Source organism: Condylura cristata, unplaced genomic scaffold (genome assembly GCF_000260355.1).
Source record: "Condylura cristata isolate star-nosed mole 26May11 unplaced genomic scaffold, ConCri1.0 scaffold00002, whole genome shotgun sequence".
In the NCBI taxonomy this organism is placed as follows: Eukaryota; Metazoa; Chordata; class Mammalia; order Eulipotyphla; family Talpidae; genus Condylura; species Condylura cristata.
In genome coordinates this window covers 42206110-42227062 of record NW_004567103.1, presented here as the reverse complement: position 1 = coordinate 42227062, position 20953 = coordinate 42206110, and the positions used below count along the sequence as shown (strand labels likewise).

At 34.7% G+C, this 20953-nt stretch overlaps 1 protein-coding gene across 1 annotated transcript in view; it reads left to right on the top strand.

Annotated features, from left to right (window-relative positions):
- The window catches only part of MTX2 (metaxin 2), a 55785-nt gene that overhangs the window by 8124 nt on the left and 26708 nt on the right, over positions 1-20953 (top strand). The window contains exons 2-3 of the mRNA XM_012724527.1: positions 16666-16713; positions 17661-17707. Of these exons, the coding sequence (XP_012579981.1) occupies positions 16666-16713; positions 17661-17707 (95 nt within the window). The remainder of the gene's footprint in view (positions 1-16665; positions 16714-17660; positions 17708-20953) is intronic.

Below are 20953 nucleotides of genomic sequence, written 5' to 3'. Positions count from 1 at the left end.
GAGAATTGAGATAAGACAGAATTAAGCAACTTGGCCAAGGTTACTCAGTTTAGTTGTAGCGTTGGGAAGGTCTAACTTTGAGGCCTTTGTTTTTTCCCTACGCTACCTTTATTTACTTAGAAGTAAATATTGGAAATAAGTTAATAAATGATTGGGTCTTCTGTCTTTCCTTTGTATACTCAAACAAATCAGATCTTAGAGAGCAGTGAGTTTTGTATTCACCTTTGTCTTTTTCTTATACTCTCTAGTACATTTGAAAGTTTATTAACCTATGTTAAGTTAAATCCTTTCATATATATATTTTCTATGACTCTGAGGATTTTCTACCCCAGCACTTCTATTCATGAAGAGGTTTTGTGATGATTAAGCTATGTTATCTTATTTCTTATTTTGTTTTTGGTGATTTTTCTCGGGGAACCTTGTAGTTCTGCCAAGCTTGAGGAGCTGTAACAACACATCAGATCCTCTGTAGGACTCATTTGTTCTGTGGTTTGCTTGGAGGGGTGAGGGAGGAGCAGGAAGGAATTCTTTGGTTATATAGCTTGATGTAAGAGAGCCAGTATATATAAAGTAATTTGAACAGTGTGCACATAGAAGATTTAACAAAAGATAGTTGGTGTTATTGCATATACTGTATTTGGTTTAGAGGAGTGGGGAGGCATTTATTTCATTTTTCAGGATTAGATTTAGAAAACCATCACAGCTTAAGGTAGGTTAATATTGATAACATTGTTGAGGTCTGAGACGTGTGTGGCTGTTTATCTTCTGTTTGTTTTTTTTGGCCAGTAATTGCACTTTTAATCTTATCCAGCTGATTTTGTAGTTATGCTATTGATCTCATATTTATCTGTTTCTCAGAGGCACTCAGATATGGGGTGAATGTTGTCTTTTCTTTTATGAATTTCAGATTACCATTTTAAAAAAGAGAATTCAAATTTTGAGTCTTAGCTGCAAGGTTCGTATCTATTCAATCATATATATTTGACCTGGTTTTTATTGGAAAATAATGAAAAATGGTAGATCATTTTTATAATGGGACAGAGTCTAGACGTTACTGTTTGAGAACATGACATGCACATGCTTACTAAAAGAGAATGGAAGGTTTTAAATTTAACTTGTATTCATTTTAGCCTGAGTTACTGGCTTATTGATGCTGTGAATTTGTTTCTAAACCCTTGTTAGCCTCCAGTAGTTTGTCAGTTTTATGAAATTGATCTCAAGTTTCATGTAGGTTTGGATAGCTCATGTTCAAGTCTCATAATTACTTAATTTTATTTTCCATATTGATTACATTTAATGGAAAAAATATTATTTAACTACTTTCGTTCCAAAGTAAGTGAGGCTTCAGTTCATTAATCTTAAAGGCTTATTTGAAAACATTTATAAAATTGCAACATGTTTCTACTGAAACATGGCTTTAAGCCATATCCACAACTAACTTAAGCGGAGTAAGATGGTCAGAAATCTTGAATAAAATGAGTCCACACAGATACTCATTACCATATTCTCTGAGGTAAATGAATGAAGAAATGAAAAGAACTTAATCTTATTTCAAATATGTTCTGTGTTCCAGGAGTACGTGTGTGTGTGTGTCTATATGTGTGTACTGCATCACATTTACTGAGAGTGTTTGTGATGTTTTTGGATTCTGGTCCTTATCTCTACAGTGTCAGAACCTTTCAGTTTAGAGTTTAGAGAGTATATTTAATTAAAAAAATATTTATGCATACAGAACTGGGGTACAGGTCAGAGGTGCGGGGATGGTGAGAAGATTCACCAGAGACATAGTAGGGAGCAGAACAGGCTGACTGACAAAGTATATTGCTGAGGGGAGCAGCGGTCAGGTCAGGAGAAGTCTACCACGACATGTGGATTACCTCTGGGGCTTGGGATCGAACTCATGCTGAAGTGATTTTGGCTTCTTAGTGCTGTGCTTTAACCTGCTGTGCCACCAGGGAGGGCCCAAGAGTATATTTGATTTATGAAGCCCTGAGTTGATTTTCATACACTGACGATTGAGAACTATTTTTTTTTTGAAAGATTTATTTATTTATGCATACAGAACTGGGGTACAGGCCAGGAGTGTGGGGGGTGAGAGGATTCACTAGAGACAGAGTGGGGAGCAGAACAGGCAGATCGATGAAGTACACTGCTGAGTGGAGCAGCAGGTGGGTCAGAAGAAGTCTGCCATGCCATGTGGGTCACCCCCCTGGCCAGGGATTGAACTTGTGCTGAAGTGGCTTTGGATAGCTTCAGAGTGCTGTGCCTCCAGGGAGTTCTGGAGAACTGTTTTAATAAGAGTATTATAATTGTTTCATTTGTAGTTATATATTGTTACCCAAGAATTTTATTTGTGAACTGTTTAAGAAGGTTAACTATATAGCTGTGTGTTCACTGACTCTGGAGCCAGACTTCCTGGGTTTAAACCCCAAGACTTAACATTTACTTGCTCTGTAGCTTTTGGAAAATTATTTAATGTTTATGCCTCAATTATTTTATTGTGAAATATGGATAATAACACTGACTTACCTCATAAAGTTGTGAGATTGTTACTATGTTAAGCACTTTAGAGCACAATAAATGCAGTGTGAGTCTTAAAATTTTTTACTTACCTCAGTTTTACTAAGGTGTAATTTCCATACCTTTTTTAAGGGTATACTTCAATGATTTTTGTAGTATACTTAGAGAATTGTGACTGGCTTTTTCACTGAGCATAATGCTTTTGAAGTTCATCCATGTAGAATCATATATCAATATTTGGTTCTTTTTTGTTGCCAAATAGTATTATTTTGTATGGATATACCACATTCTGTTTATCCAATTACCAGTTGATGGTCATTTATTTTATCAACTGGAATAAATTGACTATTTTGAATAATATTGCTGTGAACGTTAATGGCAAATACCTTCAAGTGGAATTGTTGGGTCAGATGGTAATTCTGTATTTAACAAATTAAGAAACTGCCAAACCTTTCACATTTCCATCAGTAGTATGTGAGAGTTCTATTTACTCCTCATTCTTTAAACATTTGTTATTATCTGTCTTATTGATTAGTCGTTCTAGTGGATGAGGAGAGCTATCTTATTTTGGTCTTTATTTTCATTTTCCTAAAGATTAGTGGTATTGAGGAATCTTTTTCATGTGCTTATTGACCATTCTTATATCTTCCTTTGGAGAAATGTCTGTTTAAATCCTACACCCATTTAACAAATTGAGTTATTTGTCCTCTTTTTTTATTGTTGAACTGTAAGGGCTCTTTATATATATTTTGGAAATAAGCTGTATGAGTCTTGGGGATTCTTAAATGCTATCATCATCTGTCAAATAGAAGTTTAGATAGAAAATCATCACCTGCAGTTTAGATAGAATTTGACCATAAGGAGAGTGACTCTCATTCTTTTCTAGTTTTGTTTGGGCCCCAACTGTGTGAGGGGAAAGCTCTACCCTCTTCTAGTTTTTCCTGACTTTCCATCTGCTTTGTTAATCTGTATGCTTCCTGAGTAGCAAGGGGATTAGTACCCATTTGCCTGGGACATTAATTCTTTATCATTCTCCCATGTGTTCCCTCCTTGGGTCTCTTTAATCTTTAGTTTACATTTTGCTACAAGTGAATGGGTGATTGCAAATATGGATGAGGGATTTATGGGATATAATTTACTTATCATGGGCTCAGTAAATTGGCATTCATTTGGCATTTTGGAGATTATGCACTATTGTTCATACTTTTTCCTCAGTTCTATGTAACATAGATCAAGTAGATTTATATCTTGTTTTGGCTATATCAATATTTTTTATTGTCAGAGCCATATAGAATCTAGCGTTAGTCAGAACTCTAAACTTGAAACATAAAAGTAACAAATATGGAGACACTACATGACACCACCAAAATCTAAGTACTTTAAATGTTGACACTTGATTTTCTTTATAGTTTTATCTTCAGTGCTTTGAATAGTGTGCCTGGTATATTATATTCTTTGGGGGATTGCTCATTTTTTGTATATTCTCTGAGCATTTATTAAGTGAACGATAAAACAGATTTGTAGAATGTGGTTAAGTTTACTTTCTAAAAATGGAACCATGTACAATTTACATATTTGCATACAATAAGCAATGCAGACTATATAGTGGATTTTGATATCAGTCAGCAAGTTTCTTCTCCATAAAGACTGATAATAACTTCTAACCAGGGGAATAGTTTTGAACTGAATCTTCTTTCAGAGTCCAGAATTCCCTTTGTATTATGTCTTGTACTTCTCTAGGGCTCTTATTCTAAGGTAGTCTATACTCTCCGTATCTGCTCTTGCTTGTGGCATATTCTCTCTATAGCTGTTAGGATTTGCATATTTGTTCCCCTTTCCTCTAAATTCATGTATTGAAATCCTGATTCCTAAAGTGATGTTATTAAAAGGTGGAGCCTTGGTAGGTGATTAGAGCATAAAAGCTGAGGGATTAATGCTCTTCTAACAGATTTCAAAGAGCTTAGTCTCTTCCACCATGTGAGTACATAGCAAAAATCTGGTCTTAAGTCCTTTGACAGGACTTAATCATGCTGGCACCCTGACTCTCATACTACAACTATAAAAAATACATTTCTGTTGTTAGGAGCCATTCAGTTGTCGTATTGTGTTTTAGCAAGCCAAATGTACTAAGAAAGTAGCCTTATCACTATATTACAAAATACTACCTCCCATTCATTATTTTGGGTTTATGGAAATGACAGTGTGAGACTATTTTTCTACATTTTCCCACCTGAGCTACTTTCTGACATGAACATGGTATCTGACAGTTGAGATGATGGGGAATGGTTTTACCTTCCTTTTGTGAGAAGAGGTTCTTTTCTGCTTAAACATCCTGTGTAATATCATTAAGCAGCCCTGTGAAACAGTAGCTCAGGGGCATTGATATTTAATCACGTCATAATCAGTATTTTCTGGGCTATCATGCTATTTTTGAATTATATTATAGTTTGCAGATTCAATTGCTTTTGAATCTGATACATAGCTCTTAAAATTCCACTTTTGATAAAGTACCATATCATATTTTAAGTCTAAACATCTTAAATATCTGTTTTAAATTAAGCCTTCATATCATAACTGCTTAAAACTTGATGGGTTTTGCACTTAGTGTCTGTGTTGATATCATTGAGATCATCAGTATAGTATTTATGTCAAGCTGGTAAATTTATTTCCTTCTTTTCTCTGACTGTTTTGCAGTAACTTGTCCATATTTAAGAACTGCCAAATGCTCATTGAGCATTTTGTTACATCAGTAGTATTTGAATTTATACCTTTGGCAGGAAGCCATCCAAATTTGGAGATATGCTACACATGTTTCTTACTCCTTTTGTGTAACACTGTCTAAATAGTCTTTGGAAACTGAAGAGATGACATCTATGAGCTTTTGGAATCAAGCTGCCTAAGGATAAACTGGGTTTGACTTCATTAGTGCACAAATGATAGGTTTGTGTAGAGTTATTATAGCATTAATCAATTTGATGGATTGGAAATATGACAGTACTGAGCAGTGTGTAATATTAGTGCCTATTATTCTACAAATTATGTCTTCACCTACATTCTTATGCCAAAGGAGTCATGTTGTACATTAAAAATGCAGATCTTAAACACACACACACACACACACACACACACTCTCTCTCTCTCTCTCTCTCTCTCACACACACACACACGAATGACACTTCTTTTCATGGCCCTTCTCTTGAATTAGATCAAGAGATGGACTTTGGTATTAGACTTGTTTATTATTAGGTCATAGCACTTTCATACATGAGATATCTTAAATTGAATAGAATAGATAGATCATCTGCCAGAAAGACTTCTCATCTAACTTGATATTTGAAGGACTATTGCAGGCAAAGTGTAGGGTATTTAAGAGACCCTGGAATAGCTATATATGAATTTACTGGCCTGTAATCATTTCTCTAAATCATTTCATCTCTAATGGATTGATAGTAAAGAATATTAATTTTTTTCTTGCATTGGTTGATAAAACTTAAAACTAGTAGGTACCGTAAAGGTAAATAAATGAGTTACACCTAATGTATTTTTTGGGCTCAGGGTATTGTTTTACCATGTGTGCCTTTCTAACACAATATGTATTTGTATTTTACCTTATGGCTTTCAAAACTGTAAACATGTATCCTCTCTCTTTTTTAAAACTTTGATCTCTTCTAACATAAATACTTAACGGTTATGGAGAATGTTTCTTTGAAAATTTTAGAAGCATTCATTTGGATAAAACAGAACAACCACCTTTCCATTTCACTAAAGACAGATTTTTTAAGAGGTAGTTCCTGCAGTTGTGGTAAAAGAAACACTAAATGTACAATAACCAGGGAAGTTTTGCCTGGACAGAATTGAACTTAGATAAAGAACTTAGTGGGTAAGAGACTTAAAACAACATTAACCGGATAGAAAGTTACATGAGGTGCTTTGATATTTATTTCTAGATGTTCTTTATACTTACAAAATATACATGTATTTCTTTATAAAAGTGATGATAAATTTACGGATCTTTTGCTGCAGTAAAAGAGTAATTCTAATTTTAAGGAATGAGTTACACCAGTGGGAATACCCTACAGTAAATGATGCTTTGGTGTGAAAATGATATAGTTTCTTACTGTGAAAGAATTTCTGAAAGGTGGGTAACTTTACTTTGAAACTCTTATAATAATGATACTAGCTTAAATGATATTTAGACAGTATTTAAATTTCACACTTTTAGCATATATTATAAATGCTATATTTAGTTTGGGACCATTGAGAAGCCACGTCTTTAATAAATAATCTTAGGACCATGGAAAGTTTTCATATTCTAGGAACTTACTTACTATCTAGAAAGGAAGGTAAGACATTGACATGATGGAAGACTAGAATAGAAAGTAATATGTGGTATAAGACAAGTACAAACTGCTGTGGATAGTATGGATAAAGGAGAAATTATTATTTTTTTTTTAAAAAAATTTACTTATTTATGCATACAGAACTGGGATACAGGCCAGAGGTGCAGGTGCAGTGAGAGGATTCACCAGAGACAGAGCGGGGAGCAGAACAGGCAGATCAATGAAGTACACTGCTGAGGGGAGTAGTAGGCAGGTCAGGAGAGGTCTGCCACACCATGTTGGGTCACTTCCCTGGTGGGGATCGAACTCATGAAGTGGCTGTGGCTATCTTCATAGTACTGTGCTCCAACCTGGTGTGCCACCAGGAAGGGCCCAAGGAAAAATTAATTTTAATTACAAAAGACTTCGGGATGGATTTGGCATTTAATGTTGGTCTTGAACAGGCTGTAAGGTTTGTATATGTTGTTGTAAGTAATATCCTGGACAGAGGGGAACAGTTAGAACAAAGTTACAAAAGTGAGATTATTTGAAGTATATGGAAGCAATACCAATTACAGAACATTCTGTTGTTTAGCAGATGCTCTCCCTAAGTACACTGTCTTGCTGCTTCTCACTAATCTGTATGTGCTTTTCTAATACCCCCCCCCCACCGTGGTGAAAAAGATGATTTCACTAGAATAAAGGAGGAGGACTTTTTGTTCAGTGGTATAGAATGACTGTATTCTCTGGTTAAAAACTTCAAATAAATAGTTATTTAACTAGAACAGTGTATCCTAAAGTGAGGTGGGATGTGTATACCCTGTGTCATGTAAGATCATACTTTCAGGGATAAAAAGACAATAGTAGAATTCAGATTTCAATTTATTTTTTAATTCTGTATCTTCTTTAGTATGTTTTATAATTTGCATGATTTATTTGCCCAAGAATACCAACCATATGATATCTAGATCTATTTGGCTTGCATACTCAAATACTTTATTAGGGATCATTGGGGTAGAGCCATTGAATATAGAAAGGGGAGCAGTGAAAGGGGAGATGGCTTGCCAGGTGTTTGAGGGACTAGAACTATTACAGCAGTAATACCCAATTAGAACTGTGATGAAAACATAGAAACAGATTTTCAATTTTAGGATCAATACATAGGTAATCTTATAGAATTAGATTCTGCCATCTGTTTCTGGCACTGCTTAATATTTTTACAGTTGTGTCATTGGTTGTTTATTGAAGTTCTCTGGCCAAAGTTTCCTTTTTGGGGCCATCTTGTGTAATTTGTTTCTCTTCCTTGCTGTATTTATGACCAAAATGGTACAGAATAATAACATTGATAGTGCTAATAATAAACATTTATTTACCCAACATTTACTGTTTGCCTCCTTAGTGCTAGGTTACAGGAATGAAGTGGCAAGTAAAACTCAGAAATAAATAATGGATTTCATGGTATTTAGAAATAAATACTGGGGGCCCTCCCTAGTGGCACAATGGGTTGAACCACAGCACCGTGAAGCTTGCTGCAGCCGTTTCAGTGTGAGTTCAATCTCTGCCCCGGAGGTGACCCACATGGCGAGCAGACCTCTCCTGACCAGTCCACCACTCCCCTCAACAGTGTACTTTATCTGTCTGCCTGTTCTACTCCCCACTCTGTCTCTGGTGAATCCTCTCACAGCACTCCTGTACCTCTGGCCTATTCATACCTATATGAATGAATAAATAAATTTTATTTAAAAATACTGGATTTCATGGTGTTTATGTTTTAGTGGAGATTAGTGGAGAAATAATCAAGTAGTTCTGAAATTTAAAATTTTTAAAAAAATTATTTTTCATATATCTATTTACATTATTGTTCATTTTATAACAATGTTTACTTTTCCCTCCCCCTCCTATCATCACCATAGCCCTCCTCCATATCCCTCTCTGTCCCCCTCCCCTTGGAGGGTCTCTCTGATTTCTACTTGTCTGTTTTTTATTGTAATAAAAGTACAGTCCCCCCTCCCATCTTATTTGGGTCTCTTAAATTTCTCCTATAAGTGAAACCATTCAATATTTTTCTTTTTTCTTCTGACTTATTTCACTGAACATAATCCCTTCCAGCCCCATCCATGTTGCTGCAAATGGCATGAGTTTATATTTTTGATAGCTGGATAGTATTCCATTGTGTATATATATTACATCTTCCTGATCCATCATCTAGTTTTGGACATTCGTGTTGCTTCCAGGATTTACCTGTTGTAAGTAGTGCTACAATAAGCATGGGGTGCATGTATCTTTTTGAATTAATGTTTTTGTGTTCTTTGGGTAGATTCCTAGCAGTGGAATTGCTTGGTTTTATGGTAGTTACATTTTTAATAGTCTGAGGAATCTCCATACAGCTTTCCACAGTGGTTGTACCAGTTTGTATTCCCACTAGCAGTGTAGGAGAGTTCCTTTTTCACTGCATCCTTGCCAGCATTTGTTGTTAGTTCTTTTGATATGTACCATTCTTTCTGGTGTGAGGTAGTATCTCATTGTGGTTTTGATTTGCATTTTCCAGATTATGAGGAGTGTTGCACATTTTTTTCATATGCTTGCCATTTGCAATTCTGCCCATTTCTTGACTGGGGTGTTTGTTTTGTTTTGTTGATTCAAGTAAGCTCTTTGTGTATCTTTGTGATCAGTCCCTTACCTGTTATATGGCATGCACAGATTTTTTTCTTAGTAGGTATCTCTTTGTCTTGGTTAATGTTGCTTTTGCTGCGTAGAAGCTTCTCAGTTTGATGTAGCCCCTTGTGTTTATCTTTTCCTTAATTTTCTTTGCTTTGGGTGAAGAGTCTTTATGTTGTTGAGGTGTATGTCTTATAGTGTTTTACCTATATTTTCTTCTATATACTTTATGATTTCAGGTCTTATGCCCAAATCTTTTGTCCATTTTGAGTTGATTTTTGTGCGTGGTGTGAGGTGAGGTAGTGGTCTAGTTTAATTCTTTTGTTTGTTAGTCCAGTTTTCCCAGCATCATTTGTTAAACAAATTGTCCTTGTTCCGTTGCATATTCTTTGCTCCTGTGGCAAAGATTAATTGTCCATATAGGTGTGGGTTTATGAAATTATAAAATGTTGTCTGTGATAGATAGTACAAAGGAGTGTGTGTACTGTTTAAGCTTGTAAAGGAGTGTTTTAACTATTGAGGAGGGTCAGCGAAGACTTCTCTGAGGACAGGACTTGCTATATAATTCACAGTACCTCGTGCAAAATGAAAATGTGTGTGTGTTGAGAAGAACTTCAGGACTGACAGCAGAACATTTAATCACTACCAGAGCCTTTCTCAGAGCAGGCTCTGTGTGTGCCACTGCTCAGGTTGCAGCTCCATGAAGTTGGCACAACCTGAGGAAGTGATGTTTGAACTGAGATGTGAGAACACAATAGGAGGGGAAGATTATTCCAGGCCAGAGAAAGCAGTGCAAATGAGTCTCTGGGGAGGAAGGAACATGGCACATTCAGAAACTGAATGAAGGTCAGGATGGCTGGAATACAGTGTGGTGTGGAAGAATGGTGTAGCCAGAAAGGTAGGTAGAGTTATAATGTAAGGCCAAGTTGAGATTATGATTTTTTTATTCCATAGCTGTGAACTATTGTTGTGTTAGACACAGTGTTTACTTTTGTTATGCTAATAATACTGGTAACTTGCACCACCTTTTTGTTATACATACAAGAACTGGGGTGTAGGGCGGAGGTGTGGAGAGGTGAGAGGATTCACCAGAGATGGTGAGGAGCAGTACAGGCCGACTGGCGAAGTACACTGCTGAGGGGAGCAATGGGCAAGGCAGGAGAGGTCTGCTGGGTCATGTGGGTCAGCTCCCTGACCTGGGATCAAACTCATGCTGCAGTGGCTGGTGATAGCTTGCTTGCTCTGAAACTTTAATTGCTGTGCTACCAGCCCTGCATCATTATTATTTTTTTAAGGATAATAAAGTATCTTATTCCTTAGGGGGAAACATTAATGTGATATACTATAATGGAAGCAGTGAAGTCTGCAATCTGTATACTTAGAGTTCTCTGGATTAAAGTCTCTGAGAGACTACCTCTTGTCTTTGAGTTTCCCGAATGATAAACTTGACTTTTAAATTTAAATTATTTTTTCCCTATCACCATCCCTTACTCCCCTTTGACCCTTTCTCCCTATTGACTTTCTTTTAGCCATAGAAACCTTACTTCCTTTATTAGTATCTGTTAGTTTTGTTTTTTTTTTTAAGATTTATTTATTTGTTCACACAGAACTGGGGTACAGGCCAGAGGCTCAGGGGTGGCGAGAGGCTTCACCAGAGACAGAGTGAGGAGCAGAACAGGCAGATCAACGAAGCACACTGCTGAGGGGAGCAGCGGCCGGGTTAGGAGAGGTCTGCCTCGCCATGTGGTTACCTCCGGGGCAGGCGGGGATTGAACTCATGCGGAAGTGGCTTGAGCTTCTCAGTGCTGTGCTTTAATCTGCTGCGCCACCAGGGAGGGCCAGTATCTGTTAGTTTTTAAGTATTTTGCTTTGTTGAATCATCCATTACATAAATGTCCACTATTTTTCTTTGTTGTTCTGATTTGCTTTTCTATACATAATCCTCTCAAACTCCTTTTATTTTCCTGTAAATGGAAACATTTCATCTTTATTTCTGGCTGAATAGTATTCCATTGTCTACATATAGCACATCTTCTTAATCCAGTCCTCTGTCAGTGGACACTTAGGTTGTTTCTCTGTCCCAATAATTGTAAATTATGTTTTTTGTTCTTTAGATAATTGCTCAAGAGTGGAACTGCTAGGCCATAAAGATTTCCATTTCTAGATTTTAATGTAAATCTAAATTGCTTTCTAAAATGGCTGCACCAATTTACATTCCCACCAGCAATATAATAGATTCTTTTTTCTTTACATTCTGTCTAGCATGTATTATTGGGGCCTTTTTTCCCTACATTCCATTGTCATGGGTATGAGATGATTTCTTATTGTGGTTTTAGCTTTCATCTTCTTTATTAAAAGCAGTGACAAGCACTTTTCCATATCTGTTGGCCTTATAGATATCTTCTTTGGTGAATTATCTGTTTAGATCTCATGCTCATTTATTAGCTTGGTTTTTAAAAATTTAGTACATTTTTGTGTATCTTGGATGTGAGATGCAGTATCAGTTAGCAGTTGTGTAATGTGTGAATAGGATGTTTTTAATTTACTTATATTTCCTTTAGCTATGTAAAAACTTTGTACTCCGAGGTAATCCCAATTGTTAATTTTTTTTTTTAAATTCCCTTGTCGTAGAGATAAGGTCTCCAAAAACATATTTGTATTGATGTCATAGAATACATCATTATTATTTTCATCTATATATTTTATTATGTAGGTCTTATATCTAAATCTTTAATCCAGTTGGCATTTTGTGTATATTATAGTGAAAGTATGACCATCCAATTTCCCCAGCATTATTGTTATAGATTCTCCTTTCTATGTTTTATGGTTGTGGCTCATTTTTGTGAGTGAAGCATTGATTGTTTATGAGGATTAATATCTGGACTTTTTACTCTGTTACATTAAGCCATGTGTCTATTTTTATTCTAATACTGTATTGTTTAAATTACTGTTGCTTTATAGAATATTTAAAGATCCTGTACTGTAACTTGATACCTTGAGTTTTTCCTTTGTTCTCAGGTTTGCTTTAATTGTTCAAGGTATCTTATGATGCCATATAGGTCTTCAAAAAAAGATTTATTTATTTATTTCATTTTATTATTTTTAAAGATTTATTTATTTATTCGTACAGAATTGGGGTACAGGCCAGAGATGAGGAAGGTGAGAGGATTCACCAGAGACAGAGTGGGGAGCAGAACAGGCCGACTGATGAAGTACACTGCTGAGGGGAGCAGCGGGCCGGTCAGGAGAGGTCTGCCAAGCCATGTGGATCTCCTCCAGGGCAGGCGGGGATCGAACTTATGTGGAAGTGGCCCTAGCGTCTTTGTGCTGTGCTTTAACCTACTGTGCCACCAGGGAGGGCCAAGATTCATTTATTTATGCATACAGAACTGGGGTACAGGCCAAAGATGCAGGGGTGGTGAGAGGATTCACCAGAGACAGAGTGGAGAGCAGAACAGGCCAACTGACAAAGTACACTGCTGAGGGGAGCAGCGGGTGGGTCAGGAGAGGTCTGCTGCGCCATGTGGGTCTCCTTTGGGGCTGGGATCGAACTCATGCTGAAGTGGCTTTAGCTTTAACCCACTGCGTCACCAGGGAGGGCCCTCCATATAGATTTTAATTTTTTTTCTATTTCTTTGAAGAACATTTTAGAATTTAATGGGGTTTGTATGAAATTATATATTGCTTTTGGCTGCATTGTGATTTTGATTATATCTATTCATCCATCCATGAGCATGGGATGTCTTTTCATATGCTTTTGTCATAATCTGTATCCTTTAGTAACATTTTGTAACTTTCATTGTAATTGTTCTTTGTCGTCTTGGTTAGGTTAATTACTAGTTATTTGGTTCTTTTTGATAGAATTATGAATGGAATTACCTTATTTCATTTTCTTCATTCTTTATATATAAAAATGCAACTTATTTTTACTTACTTATTTTTTAACCTGCTACTTTGCTATAACTTAATTCATGGAGTTTTTAGGGGTTTCTGTATAGTATCATCATCTGCAAATAACGGTATTTAATTTCTTTTCTAACCTGTATTTTTTTCCCCATTGTTTGATGGCTTTAGTTAAGACTTGTGATACTAAATGAAACAAAAGTGATGCAAGTGGACATCCTTGACTTTTTACTGGTCTTTAAGGGAAAGCTTTCACTTTTCTACTATTGTACTATATCGGCTGTAGGTTTATGATATATGGACCTTATCACATTGAGGTAGGTTTCTTCTATTTCCATCTTGAACATATGGAACTGAATTTTATCATGAACATATGGGTACTGAATTTTATCAAATGCTTTCTCTGAGTAACTTGTACCTTGACAGCATTGAACAATGTTCCCATTGAACCTCCATTTTCAACTAAGCATCTCTTCAGAAACCTTTAGTCACACCTTGTGAATTTATTCCGAGTTTGGCTCATCCCTAAGGTAGATTTAAAAAGGTACTTTATATCAGGGAGTGCTTTTGGTGGTAGAAATTGAAAAATAGGTGAGTCATGATATTTTACTCACAATTGGATTAGGCTGTGGTCTACAACATTTTAGTAAAACTAGTAATAGATGAAAATGTTTTGTTTAATGTTAAAGAGGAACTGTTCTTTTTAAATGCTACAGATTTTTATACAGGTCTATTGTCAGTACTATGATTTTAAATTTTTAACCTCCATTCTTTTATGCATGGTCAAAGAGCAAAGGGTGGTATTGACTTGCCTTACCTTGGGAAAGAGGATTGGGGAAGTAAAGTTGTTGGATTTTTGTCTTTCACATACTAGGTATCCTTAATAGAAAGACTTTTATTAATACTATCTTAACCAGGAAACAGATTTTATACTTATACTTTAATGTTATCTTAATGTTCTGTGATTCATAGGGTTAATAAACTGGCAAGTTTATATAAATGTGAAAGAAGTTTCCTTACCTTCTCTTTTTTAATGATAGGTTCTATTTGTAAAGGAAACATGAGGCATTCTTGAGGAGTTAGTGTTTGAGAATTTATTTTCAGTAATTCAGAGTTTAGCATGGTTGTGTCTTGGATGTCAAGGAAAGCCTCCCCCTTTTATCTTTATTTCCAGTTTAGAGTTGTGAAAACTAGAACTGTGAGTATGTGTGGGCAACTTCTGTATTCTTATTTGTGATCAAGTAATATGTTGAAAAATTTCTTTTACTTTCATGTATGTCTTTTGAATTAGATCTTGAAAGGTGATCATAAATTAATTTTTAATAGGAATTACTGAAGACATAAATAGCTGCTTATATGAGAACTTGGAGTGAGTGATATTACAGTAGTGAAGTAGCTTCTGATTTATCAAAACAATTAGATTGTACTCCTTGTATATTTAATGCTAAGTGTGTGTTACTTCATTGTTTTAAAAATTTATAATGTGTCTAATATGTACACAAAACCGATTACAGAAAACAGAAGTTGAAATGACCAGAATATTTAATTAGAACAGCTCATTATGTTAACATAGTTGATATTAAGTTCAGTAAAAGTTAATTAGCCAGAGGTTTAGGGAATTAGGTTTAATCATATAACCCTTTTCTTTCTATACACAATTAATGAACACCAGGTATATGTAAAACATGGTATAGTGTGGGCTATCTGGACACATAAGGTACATTTGTGCCTTCAAGGAACTTAGTTTCAGTATCTTTGGAATTTCTTTCCTGCGGTTTATTCTTTCATAAAAATAATGTAATGAATATACTTGAATCTTTGATGATGGAGGATCTTCTATATAAATTAACCTCATTGTACTGTTTGTTATTTAGATATAAAGGTGTCGGTGTGCTGACCATACTATTTATCCTGAGAGGTTATTTTTGGCTAATTTACTGATGTTAACTTTTTGTTTTCCTGACTTTTAAAAATTGCGTTACATGGCTAATTGGATTCTTTTTGAGATTTTACTTTGTTGAAAAGTTTATAATAGTACATAATGCATATTTAGTTTCACTGCCTTTTTGATATGAGTTGAAATTCAGTATCCTTTATGTATATTATGACTTCTTGCTATTACTCCTAAGTTTGAGTTTAGTTTTGTGTAGTACAAATCAAAGGTAGCATTTGTAATACAGAATAATACTGTGCTTTTCTTTCATTTTTAAAAGCGATTAAAAGCAAATTAGGGGTCTATCCATCACTCTGGGGCCTGTTTTAGTGCATCTTTAAAGATCAATGTTAAATATTACAGTTCTCCATATATAGAACATTTTTTAAAGTTATCTATAATTACTTATTAAAAATCTTGCTATGTCACAGAGACTCATTTAAATAGTAAGAAAAATATGAATGATCAAGTTTTCATTTAATTTGTTTTTCTGAGAGTAAATGTAGTTAATGTATTGGAATTGGTGAATCTGGTATTTTATGGCTTTACAAAGGATTTACCTAATTATATTCCTATCAGTGTAATAATAGTTTCTTAAATGTAGTTGATTAGACAAAATTGAAATAGTGCTTTTCCAAGTACTAACAGGTTGTTAATCTCTTTGTAGCTAGATGAAACTTTAAAAGTCAGGGTCAAGCCTTCAGGCCTAAAATTAGTTTCATTTTACATGTTAGGTTACTACTTAATCAGATTAGTCACCACTGTTTTTGTGAGGTGGTGGGGGTAAGGCAGTGATCTAGAGTACCATAGGATTCCTCTGCATGTTAAAACACGCTATTGATTTATAAGAAAAAAGGCACAGCCTCTTTTGTATAGTGTTGATTCTTATGTATCGTGTTGCCTATTTGAAAATTTAGTAAAAAATCTACACTGAAATATTATAAAGTTTCACTATTTTTTTGGTGGGGCACTGAATTGAAATTCTGTATCTTCCTATGTATTTGTTAATACTTTGGGTATATATGCATTTGAAGGAGACCAAGTAAAAAAGTAGCATATAAACTGTTTTGCTTCTTAAATTCTCACTTTTGTTTGGGCAAGGTGTCTTCTGTATCCTTTTCAAAACCCACAACCAACAATGTACCACATATGCTTTTTAAACAATCCTCTTACACAGGTTACTCTATAATTTCAGACAGTGTTATTAGTTGCCATATCTAAGGCAGTCTTGGCAATTTTAAATGCTGTAGGCAAGTATTGGTGCTTATTAATTTTGTTGGTTAATGATATTTTTGCTCTATGTACCTAATTATCACTCCCTTCTTCCCTCAGCTGCAGAACCTTGGCCTGAAAATGCTACGTTATATCAACAACTGAAAGGTAGGTACTTGTTCACAATTAAAAATGATTTTTATATCAAAATATATTAAAACATCACCTGAATAATATAATTTATTGCAAAGAGAACCTAAGACATATAGAAGAGATCCCTTGTATAATTTTTCTAGCAGATTTTACCTAAACTTTTATCTGCTAGTGTAAACCAGCTATTCATGGCCCATAAGGTCCTTAGCTTATTATTGACTCATTATATTGGCTGCTGTAGGCAATGTAAAATGATGTGGTTGCAGGAGTAGTTGGCAGATTTACTGCACCAATAGCTGACACAGCAGATTTTTGAAGTCCTGTGGTAAAGTGGGCTCTCAGTAAAAAGGAACTGTTAAAATGTATAGGCTAGGATGGTTCAGGCTCCCGTTAGCAGCTCTTCATATATCATCAGATCGCATTATGGACCCCATTTGGGGCTCAGCAGCCTGCTACAGTTGTCAGAGGACTGCAAAGTAATGAAGACTAATAGGCAGCAGCCCCAGTCTTCTAAGCATGGAATTTTTATTGCAGCAAACTTGTCATCTTTCTTTTGTGTGACAGACCTAGACACACTGTGCAATATTAACTGCAAGCTGGTTTTATATTATTGTGAACGCTTTTACTTTTAACTAGGGAGGTTGGAACAGATACTATTTTACTTAATTTTAACGAAGAGGAATACATCTTGAAAACTTGAAAAATGGATTTTTTAATGGGCAATTTTAATTATTACTGATAAAATGCAATAATCCATCATTCCATACTATGATAATGTAATCAAAATTATTATACCACCATAATATTGATCTAGAATTTCCATAACTATGTTAGTGAAAGGTTATACTTAAAAAACAGAAAAATAGTTTTTAGATAAAAATATAACTGTTTAGTAGTTTAGCAATAGCCTTTTTTTTTTAAACAATATACATTTATGTATACCTTTCTTTGTATCTCCACAGGAGAGCAAATTTTGCTTTCTGACAATGCAGCTTCTGTTGCTGTGCAGGTAAGTGTGTAAATGTATTATTTTTTCACTTTGAGTCACAATTATTTTTTTCCTCTCTCTGATATTGTATGTTTAAAATTTATCTGTATAATATACCATATCAATATGACATCTCTTCTTTGGAGAGTAATTTATTGTGTAATACTCAATTAATTATTGTCAGTATAATAAATAAACCCCATTTATAAAAGTTGGTTATGAACTAGTTGTTTCTATTCCTTACTAGGTGTTCTTTTGGCTAGATAGGATTGGATGGTTATTTGAAATGATCAGTTTTTAATGGATACAATTATTTTGACTTACTTGAAAAGATTTATTCATTCAAACATTTAGGCATAGTTTCATTGTAGTCTTACTCTATTTGGTTATTCGAGGCAGACCTTTTTTAACCACACCTTATATATTTATTGATTACTTTAGCATTTACTATCCCCAAAACATTTATTGAGTGCAAACAGCTTTTCAAGTGGTATAATCCAAAAAAGATTAGTCACCCTAGAAACTTTAAACTGTACACTATCTTGGAAAATAGGATGGGGTTTGTGCTTTAAAAAAGAGAAAATGATTATGTCAATTATACAATTATAATTATTCAAACATTTTAAATATCTGCTGCTTGCTTATTAGCTACATGGTTTGAGTCACAAGGGATTTTACTGAGGAACACCTTAAAGATAGCTTAAAAGAAAATTCAAAGACATGGCCTTTATTTGAAATAAAACTGAACTTGAGGACAGAAAGTGAAAGAAAGGAACCATGAGCTTTTGTTATGTTCTAGGAATGATGGTAAGCACTTAATTTGATCATCTCATTATATTTTTTATTTAACATGTTATTCTTTGTGCTTAATCATTATGTCTGATAAATAATATCATTCATTACATTTTCATTTTGTTTATGGCAGTACAGGAAGGGCAAGGTGGAAGAAGTGTATTTGTACAATATTTTGTTTGTATGAGTATATTTTTTTCTTTTAATAGATTCACTTTATAGCCTTTTACTAAGAATATAAATTATGCTTATTTTAGTTAGCTTTTGGCACTAGTTTTCTAATAATTTTTGGGCAGAAATTCTCAATTGGTTGGTTATATACTATAGTCTTCATATTGATTTTTGTTAAATTTTTTTGTGAGGCAGATGGAATTTAAGTTTAGCTTCCAAATACTAATAACTTTGTGTCTAGCGTATAGATGTAAATGTTAAATGAAGATTTCTAATTGTGGTGAAAGTAGCTTTACCTATAACTTTATTAGGCACAGTGAATTTTTTAGGTGAAGCATTATTTCTTAATTCTTTTTTTGTTTTTAAAGATTTATTTATTTGTGCATACAGAACTGGGGTACAGGCCACAGGCTCAGGGGCGGTGAGAGGCTTCCCCAGAGACAGAGTGGGGAGCAGAACCGGCAGATCGACGAAGTACACTGCTGAGGGGAGCAGCGGCCGGTCAGGAGAGGTCTGCTGCGTCATGTGGTCACCTCCTGGGCAGGTGGCAATCGATCTCATGTGGAAGTGGTTTTAGATTCTCAGTGCTGTGCTTTAACCCACTGTGCCACCAGGGAGGGCCTTCTTAATTCTTTTAATTGCCATTTTGAGTTAAATCCTTTAGGATCTGATGAAAGATATAAAGATTTCTCCAGAAAAAATTCTAGTGCACACACACAGATAAAAAACACATCTAAACTATTCTGCATATAGTTTTAGGTTTATTACTATCCCTGCTGAAGTTAGCTGGGAGCCTCTGATAAGGTCCCCTAAAACTTAAGAATGGTAATTTGGAAAGTACTGAAGTAATTTTCATTAAATTGAAAGGTATTTTGGGTAGCAGTAGACCAGTGGTTCTTAACTGAGGGAGATTTCTGCCCCAAGGAAGATATTTGACAACTGTCTCATTTTTGGGAGGTTGCTGTTGGCATCTATTGGGTAAATGCCAGAGATGCCATTAAACATCTTAACAATGCATAGGACAGTCTCTCTCTACAGCAGAGAATTACCCAGTTCCAAATGTAAGTGATGTTAATGTTTAGAAACCCTCAATAGATGACTTAACTAGTTCTTAATGCCCAAATAATGGTATATTACTTGCTAAACAATGTTAAAATTGTTCAAAATAGTCTTGGATAGAAATCCTAGCATATGTTTTATTTAGCAACCCTTTTTTTCAGTGGTTCTTACTAGTTTGCTTTCTCACTATGGCTTCTCAAATCATAGTTGTACTTAAAAATAAAACCAGAAAAAAGGGACATTAAATGCAGAATTTTGCTTACCATTTCAGTTTTTTTGTTATCCTACATATGTCACCTAGATGATAAATTAACCAGCATATATTAAAAATTCTTGGATTTCTTCAATATTCTTTGGCTTGACAGCTGATAGTAGCCATGACTATAAATGTGACTTTTTCAGATTATCTGATATAAACTTTATAGAATAATATTCTTCTATTTAGTGAACCAATATCCATTTACAAAAATCAGTTAAATAGATAAAATTGATCAAAACAATGTGACAGGTATCCATAGACTGGCCATTTTCTAGAAGATACCAGTCATCAAAACCCAGATATTTCAATAGTCTGTTAGTTAAGCTAGCAGGAAATTTAAATTGTACTTAACACATAGATTTGATAGATATTATAATCCTGGAGCTAAGTGGTTAGATTTTTTTTATAAAGAAACCATTATGATTTCAGTTTAAAATAAATTTTTGTCCCAGAGCTGTTATTTCATACTCTTAGATTTGCTTTCCTTCTCTTATCCACGAAGTAGTGGTATGACCTGAATCATTTGCCTGATCATAAGTAAGCCTGTATGTTGAATATAGTGAAGTGTTAGTGTAATGTAATATATTCCTCTATTTCTGATGAGCAGTGTGTGTGTGTATCTGTATATGTGGGGGAGGGAGTGAGGGGGAGAGAGGAAAAGAGAGAATATATGAAAATAGCACTTGCAAGGACTTAAGCTTATTATTGATTGGGAAAAGAACTTTAATAATAATTCTGATCTGCCTTCTCATCCTCACAGTTAAACCAGCTGTTCAATAGGTATCTGGTCACATATGTGGTTTAAAATTTTCTAGGTGTACCAGACATTTCCTGTCTTGCCTGCTGCTTCTTTTAGCTGTATATTTCAATAAATCTGCCTGTTCTGTTCTCAAAAAAAAAAAAAAAAAAAATTCTGGTAGCTCCACTTAAACAAGTAAAAAGAAACAGGTAAAATTTATTTGATAATATATTTTATTTAACCAAAT